Source organism: Pteropus medius, unplaced genomic scaffold, assembly GCF_902729225.1.
Source record: "Pteropus medius unplaced genomic scaffold, Ma_sr-lr_union100, whole genome shotgun sequence".
Classification (NCBI taxonomy): Eukaryota; Metazoa; Chordata; class Mammalia; order Chiroptera; family Pteropodidae; genus Pteropus; species Pteropus medius.
This window is the reverse complement of record NW_024349798.1, coordinates 828,295-836,508: the sequence shown is the minus strand read 5'-3', so window position 1 is coordinate 836,508 and position 8,214 is coordinate 828,295. Positions and strand designations below refer to the sequence as shown.

The 8,214-nt window shown below is 47.9% G+C and overlaps 1 protein-coding gene across 1 annotated transcript; it reads right to left on the bottom strand.

Annotated features, from left to right (window-relative positions):
* Window positions 1-1,414: 1,414 nt before the first annotated feature.
* On the bottom strand, window positions 1,415-7,486 carry LOC120620085 (zinc finger protein 689). Its single transcript, XM_039884510.1, has 3 exons — window positions 6,823-7,486; window positions 6,496-6,609; window positions 1,415-5,224 (listed from the first exon to the last, which is right to left on the bottom strand). The coding sequence occupies exons 1-3, from the start codon at window positions 7,025-7,027 to the stop codon at window positions 4,041-4,043; spliced, it is 1,503 nt and encodes a 500-aa protein (XP_039740444.1). The 5' UTR covers window positions 7,028-7,486; the 3' UTR covers window positions 1,415-4,040.
* Between the last annotated feature and the right edge of the window lie 728 nt (window positions 7,487-8,214).

The window sequence follows — 8,214 nt, the reverse complement described above, 5'->3', positions numbered from 1 at the left end:
GTGCAATTTGAGGTTACCCTACTTACAATTTAACAAGTCAGTCTGTTACTGTTTCATGGATGCTGGCAGAAGACAAGAGACTCTTATGTCAGAGACAAAAGATCTTATTCATGGCACAACAAGCAGCCTAAGCATCATGTATGCATTGGTTCCCTGTCTCCTAAGTCCCACAGAGGCAACATGGAGAGGCCTAGATGGATGCTAGGCACACAGTGAGTTGCATTATAGGGGAGAAACAATGAGCTTGGGAACCCCTGTTTTATAATAAATGGTAAGCAAGCTGCTCTTTGTTCCAGATAGACACATTACCTCTCCAAGGTTGGTTGCTACAAACACAATCCTGAGACATGGCCTGGGTAAAGAGTGGCCAAGGCCTTGCCTTTTTTGGCTATACTCAAGGTTATGGTTTTATTAAAGCAAAAGGATACAGATTAAAAATCAGCAAAAGGTGCATGTAGAAGTCCTAGAGAAACCAGGTGCAAACATCCAGATGTTCACTCCCAGTGGAGCTGCACAGGGACACATTAGTTCTCTCAGTAATGATTTGTGACATGAGACATCAATTGTTCCCAACCATAGAAGTTCACCTGAGCCTTGACATCCATGGTTTCTTTGGGGGGGGTGGGGGGGTTAGTCATATAGACACTGGATGATGCCCACATGACTGACTTCAGATACTCAGACCCCAACCCCCACAGTAAAAACAGGCTTCACCATAAATCACATTCTTAGGATAAACTTATCTGGTCAGACTGATACAGCATGGCTCAAGGCCTCCAACATTCAAAAACACTCTAATCAGACAAAATATTCCAAGAGCTCAGAATTTATCTCCTAGAGTGAGCCAAATGCCAGTCCTAAAGATGAGCTTTGGAATCTGCAGGGTTTAAGCAACCTAGGTCTGCTGAGTTAAACGCTTTTCTACACATACCTGATCTCCAAGAATTAGAATCGGTTTACACCCAACATCCAGTTCTCCAGTGCCCAGCCACCCTGGCAAATGGCTGCAGGTACATTTGGAAAAGGTTGGGAAGATCTACCACGTTTTTGCCAACGTAACATGGTCTTTCATCAAGAGGATCCAGCCTTCCCTCATTCAGTGGGGCTCTAGGTCCGGAATTGGCTTGAGACTGAGAATTTGTTGAGGACAGGGCCTTGCATTATTGGCATACTTAGCAAGATATGTAGTAACATGAGACTCATGGAAGAGCATCTCCTAACACCTACTCTATGGGGTTCTTGTAAAAGTTAAACTGTAATGTATATAAAGTATGTAACATAGTACATGGTACATCATAAATGCTCAACAAAGTGGCTATAATATTATTGCAGTAGGCCAAAGAATAAACAGAGTAGTTAATGTAGGCTCCTTCTTCAAGAAATTTAGCTGAAAATAGGGAACATAGCTCATATATAGGCGTGAAGAAGGAAAGTTCTTTATTGTTTTTAAAGACAGATTTTAGCACGTTCGTAGGCTGGGGTGTGTGTATCCAAACAAGAGAGGAACTCTGAAACCATAAAACTAAGAGGAGAGAGAAAAAAATAATAGATTTTATCAAAGTCTCTGAGGGGGCAGTTGTTGAAATCCAGGCACAGCTGTTAATGAGCATTGCACATGAGGGAGTTCCCTGAGGTGGGATGGAAGCAAGTAAACAGGAGTGATCACATTGCTAAGCTAGGAGTCAGAGCGGGGAGTGGAATGTTGAAAGAGTTCCTACTGAATACCTTGTGTTTTCTTAGTGAAGGAAAAGGATCAATATATACGGAAGACATAATACTGAAGGTTCAACTAAGATGGAGATCAGAAAAGATATTGTGGCTGGCCCCTCCCAGAAGCATTGCAATTGTTTTTCTTTATAGCTCATATATAGGCGTGAAGACAGATGGGAGATTAATCCATTTTGGGGCTGTGTATTAGTTTTTTTTATTGCAAGTAACAGAAAATCAACTTAAAACTACCTGAAGCAGAAAGGAGAACTTACTGGAAGGATACTGGCATTGCCCACTGAATACAGGGCTAGGATCACAGCTCATCATCAAATGGCCCCTGGGACTGAAGTACTTTAGGAAACCTAGGAAGTTGTCTCTCACTTCTGCCCTCCGTAGACCCATACTGGAACTTGGCCACAACAGCTCTCAAGTTTTAATGAATTAAAATCAGGCCCAAAGACAGTTATAAAATTTCTAGGAAACAGTTGGGTCAGCTTGGAGATAAAATTAGGGAAAAGAGCCAGGTCTAAAACAGGGGGCTAGGCAGGTATCTAACAGGTCTCTGAGAGGGTTGGACAGGTCTCCCTCAAAACCATAAAAAATTATTTGTAGTCTAGGGACTACATTTACATTTTATAAACAGTAATTCCACAAGGAACATAATTCATTCATCAGACATTTTAATGAGACCCGATCTGGTCTGACCCCTGCCTTGGGGTAGCTCATCATCCGAGAAGAAAGTTACAATGTAAGTTGTTAAACACCAGAACAGAGGTAATTACAAAAGCTGTGTTCTCTAGCTGTTCTCAAGTCTGGGGCTGAGATCCCAAGAGCTGAAGGAAGAAACAACAGGGGTAGGATGACCCGCTTCAGCTGCTGGAATGAGATAAGTCATGTTCGGAAATTCCAATTTGGTGCAGCTAACCAAGGCAAAGTGGTAGGCCTATTCATTCAATTCGGTAAAGCTTTATTGAGCACCTCCTCAGGGGTGGGCACCACGGAGGTGAATCAAAGATTAAGACACTGCTGCGTTCTGGAGCTTACAAGACGGGGCAGGCATACACTTAACTTGATAACTGTATACTCTTCCAGCTTTTGTATTCAATTACCTTTCTACCCTCCTTGAACGGTCTTGCCTCATTTTATGAAAAAAATGTTGACTGAGGACTCACGGTAGGTTCTGTTTCCTTATTCTGATGAGAATCAGGGAGGAATGAGACCTAGTTCTCAAGGATTTTCCAACCACTTGCTGCCTGGAAATAACCCAAATCCACCAGAAAAAGTACAAGCCAGTCCCATTTTCACTTTTTGCTGCAAGGGCATAACTACCCTGCTTCTACTTAAGATCAATCTTTTCCCGAAGCTCACTGCAAAAATCCAACTGGAACCAATTTTCCAAACACGAGGGTGCAGAAGACAGCTTCACAACATGTGGGTTAAAAAAAAAAAAAATTAGGTATTTAAGTGCCTGGAACCCAATAAACCTCTGATACAGTGCTGCCACCCTCAAATCCAATGCAATCTAGAGCTGTCAAACAAATGCACAAGGAGGTGTCTAGTGCACAACGTGGTGCCGGCTTATTTTCACATGACCCTTTAAAAGGAACACTGAAACACCAGCACCTGCTTGGAGAGAGATGATGTGTGGAACTGAAACCCTGTCTTTAAGGAATAATTGACCAAATTATGCTGTTTAACCTGAAAATATGGCGGCAAAGTACTTGTCATTAAGTCATCTGAAGGGCTACCATTTAGAGGGAGTATTAAACATATTCTGGGCAAGGCTTACGGAAGAATGTGGCACGTAACCACCTCCTAAAGATCAAAGCTGTCCCACAATGAAATGACCTGCCTTGTGAGGTAGTGGGCTCCCCGTTAAGGGAGATTTTAAAGGGTAGAAAACCACTTGGCAGGAGTGTTGTAAAAAGGGGTCTAAACCAGGTTTATTTAAACCTAGTATGGAGGAAGAGGCAGAGAAGGGAACGATCCTGGCCCCTATAAATCAGATTCTCCTGACTACATGCAAGGGGACAGGTAATCCCTGTGTGCAGAGTAGAAAGGCAGACAGTCTCTAAAACAGATGGGGAAAACTTTTAGCCCTGATGACCACACACAGAAATTCTTTTACAACCAAGTGATGTCACCTCTCCTAATACGACTGTCTGTTCTAGATACACATAGTAAGGCAGCCAGTGTGATAGAATATACTCAATTCAGGTCTGTATCACAGACCTGGGTTTTAGTTCTGAATCTGCCCTTATAACCTAGGGCTTCTCCTTCCCTTCTCCAGGCCCTCTAAGAAATGAAATGAACTTACAAGCCTTCCCATTCTAACGGGCATTGCCTTTCTGACTGAGCCCCTCCATAGCAGATCTAGGGCTACAGTTTTGGACTGTGGGGCTACACTTGTGGACCGCCAGGGACCACCTCTGGCGGAAACAACGGCCACACTCAAGGCAGGGGAAAGGCTTCTCCCCAGTGTGCAAGAGCTGGTGCTGGGCCAGGTGGCTCCACTGGGCAAAGCGCTTGGAGCACAGGTTGCAGGCATAGGGCCGCTCGCCTGAGTGAACACGCCGATGACTGGCCAGGAGCGAGGGGTAGGCAAAGCGGCGGCCACAGTCCTTACAGGCGTGCAGCTTCTCCTCAGTGTGTGTGCTGCGATGTATGGCGAGGGAGCCGCTCCGCCGGAAGGCACGTCCACAGTCTGGGCAGGGGTAGGGCTTCTCTCCCGTGTGCAAGAGCTGGTGCTGAAGCAGTGTGCTGCGCTGGGAGAAGCGGGCCTCGCAGTGCTCGCAGGCATACGGACGCTCCCCAGAGTGTACTCGCCGGTGGCTTACCAGGCGAGAGGATGAGGAGAAACGCCGCTCACAGTCCGGACACGGGTAGGGCTTCTCACCGGTATGGATGCGCTGGTGAATGACTAGAGCGGTGCGCTGGCGGAACCGGCGGCTGCATTCCAGGCAAGTGTAGGGCTTTTCTCCTGTGTGTGTGCGCTGGTGGATGGCTAGCAGGGAGGGGTACGCAAAGCGACGCCCACAGGTAGAGCACTGGTGGGGCTTTTCGCCTGTATGCGTAGTCCGGTGATTGGCCAAGGACCGGCTTCTACGGAAGCAGCGGCCACAGTCAGGGCAATGGTAGGGCTTCTCACCTGTGTGGATAACCTGGTGCTGGGAGAGGTTCTTACGCTGGGAGAAACGTTTGCCACACTGGTCACAAACATAGGGACATTCACCAGAGTGTGCCCGCCGGTGACTGACCAGCAGGGATGGGTAGGAAAAGCGGCGCCCACAGTCTGGGCAAGGGTAAGGCTTTTTCAGATTCTGGGCACACTTGTGGCTTTCCAGGGCCAGGTGGTCAGGAAAGGTACAACCACAGTCAGGGCAGATGGGACCCCCAGATGTCTGTCTGGGGATTAGTCGGGGCTTGCTGGGCCTCCGCCCTCTCTTCCCCTTTCGGGGTGCCTCCTTAGGTGGGAATACTTCCTTCTCTCCATTCTTCTTTCTGGTTCTGGTTTCTACAGGGGGACAGGGAGAGATTAACAAATACTGGGCTCCTGCTGCTGCCCATTGCAGTGTTACAAGTTACAGGTTACAAGACAGACTCAGCCTCTGTCTTCAATAAGTGTTAGCGACACAGAGAACTCAGTGTGACATACTGCTATGGAAATATGGACAGAATTACAGGCGACCCTAACCCATCTTGGAGAAGTTGAGGAAAATTTCTTAGGAAATTAAGCTGACTTTAAAAATTAAAAGTTTTTGAAGAGGTAAGTATAACGCAGGAAGTAGAAACAAATGAGGTATCAGCTGGCAGTGACTAGGTCATAAGGCCTAAGGCAATGGTTCTCAAATTTTATTGTGACCAGAATCGTTTGGATGGCTTACTGAAACACAGTGCTGGACCTACTTCCAGTTTGAGATTCAACGGGTCTGGGGTAGGGCCCATAAATTTGCATTTCTAAAATGATTGCTGGTCTAAGGACCACACTCTGAGAAACACTGCTATAGGACCTTGGACTGTATTTTACTCAATGGTTCTCAAACCTAAACATATATCCAAATCAATTAAAACACACACGTTCCCAGACATCTATAAGAGTAAATAAACAGTTCTGGGACGGGGTCCAGGAATCTGTATTTTTACCAAGTTCCCCAAGTAACTTAGATATAACTGACAGCCATTTGACAGTCAGCCTTAGCAAAAACTGAAAGTTTTTAAGCAAAGAAATATCATGATCAGATGAGAATGTTAGAAAGATAGCCCTGGTCTCAGAGAACCTGGCACAGAAACTCCAGCCCACCTGTCCCTGTGGGTGGATCTGGGGCCCTTCTACCTGAGTGGTATTAATCAAAACCTTGCTTGCATCTGAGGAGAGGGTGGTATGTCCTACACTGATTAGGTTCATCCTCCCAGAAGGGCAGAGAGAGGCGCCTGCACCCCAGGCAGCTGTTCTCCATGAGATCCCTTCAACTAAAACACAGAAAACTAAGGAAGGTATAAGGTCTTTCAGTTTGAACCCAATTCAAAGGAGGCAGGGGTAGCTTCTTTAAAAAGCTCAGTGATGCATTCACACAGTAGAGAACTACAGATGGTTAGTTTGCAAACTGATTTGTGAATCTTTGTGTGGTGGACCGACACAACACCATCAGAAACAGTACCCTGAAATTGTGAAAATGAACATAGGAAATGGAACACTACGACGTGGGTCATGGGTACCCCTAGCCACCAAAACTCTGGACTGAGTCATTAGAGGTTTCAGGCCCTCAATGGACATTTTTCACTCACTTCTTTGGACTGTTACCCGCTTTGGGCACTCCTGCGGATCCAGGGCAGCCAGTTCCCAATCATCGGTATTTCGTTCCAACCAGGAAATGAGGGCTGGTTTGGGACCTACGCACCCTGGGAAAGGAGAACCAGTTAGAGGTCCAGTTCATACATAACGCTGGGTAAATATCTACCAGTGGCACCTCCTGCCAAGGCCCCGTCCTCCTCTGAGACACAACCTGGTCGCAGGTGAGGATCCTGGACACTGCGGACTCCCTGCCGCACCCCCACCCCCACAAGCTCCTCCATCCCTTCGGCCCCGCGGAAGCGGACTGGGCCGGGCCTCACCGAGCGCGCCCAGGTGGCCGTAGGTCTCCCGCATCACGTCCCGGTACAGAGCCCTCTGCGCGGGCCGCAGACAGCCCCACTCCTCCGGGGAGAAGTACACGGCCACGTCTGCGAACTTCACCGCCCTCGGCTTCCTTCCCCCTCTCCGACCCGGTCCGGCCTCTCCTGGTCCCCGTGCGGAGAGCGGAGCCGAAGGCGGCGCCATTGGACCCGAGAAGCCGGCGCCACAGCCTTCCCTGTCCCAGCTCGGACCCTGGCGGACCCCAGGGTTTGGGAGCCCCCGCTGGACCGGGACCGAGGTTGCCTAGGGGAGATCCGGAGGGAATCGGAATCGGTCGCCTCTGGGACCAACGGAAAACCTCTCGCTGTTATTCAGGAAACTCCTGCCCGAACCTGGGGGAAAGGTACCGGAAGATGCCTTCGGGGAAAATGGCGGCGCTGCGACTGTACCGCCTTGGCCTGGAACACAGGCAGCTTCCAGCTATCGATTTTATTGACCGGAGCGCCATGCCGGCTTCCTACCCTCTTTGCCCTCAAGTACGATGGCTCTGCGATTGGGCTTCACGCCCTTTTTCCCCCTATTACATGCGCTCATTGGGCGGTGGCCGAAGATCGATCGTTCTGATTGGATGCTGGGGAATGCTTGTTTGAACGAAGCCGACGGAAGCGTAAGGGCAGGAAGCTGGCTCCCTGGTGTTGGGTGACTGAGTTCTGAGGTGGGAAGCAGCGACGTGGCTTGGGATCAGCAACTGGCCCATGTTCTCCAGCAAGTGCTGCCTAGCTGAGGGAGAGAAAGATTTGAACGAGGCAGCCACTCCGGCTAACGAGGGCTGAGATGCCTCTGGGTTCCTTTTCATGCCTTTCTTAAGAAGAGCCTTTGCTTTGGATAATAAGGAATTTCTTTGTTGCTCTTTTGAGAAGTGAACTAACATTGGTGTTTTCTGTGAGCAGGCACCGTACCCAACATATTCCACATTTTATCATTTGTTCTTTGCCCCTGTTGTGTGAGCTGCTGGTTATCCCAGTTCCACTGATGAAGAAAGAACTCAAAGGGATACTGCTAGTAAGGAGAGGGACAGATTTAAACGCGGGGCTGACAGGGCCTTTATTCACGCAACTGAACTTAGCACTCTTCCCTCCCACTATCCTAATTTGTTTGCTAACTCAAGAATCCACCTGAGCTGGTATCTTCTCAGATTCGGTCACCTACATATCTCTCTACACTTTGTTTTTACATGACATTTGTTCAATGTACAAAGCATAGTGCTAGTTAGTTAGGAGAGGCCGTGTCACAGAAATAGGTCATGGTTCATGCTCTGAATGGAGTTTATAGTCTAGTGAGCATATAAATTCACAACTAATAATAACAATGATATAAGCATGTCTGGGAAA

What these genes read in the sequence shown, in the direction of transcription:
- LOC120620085 (XM_039884510.1), bottom strand. Translation starts at nt 7,027, where the DNA reads ATGGCGCCGCCTTCGGCTCCGCTCTCCGCACGGGGACCAGGAGAGGCC. An exon ending in CGGCCACCTGGGCGCGCTCG is followed by an intron (nt 6,610 to 6,822) that starts GTGAGGCCCGGC and finishes CTCCTTTCCCAG; the next exon opens with GGTGCGTAGGTCCCAAACCA. An exon ending in GCGGGTAACAGTCCAAAGAA is followed by an intron (nt 5,225 to 6,495) that starts GTGAGTGAAAAA and finishes GTCCCCCTGTAG; the next exon opens with AAACCAGAACCAGAAAGAAG.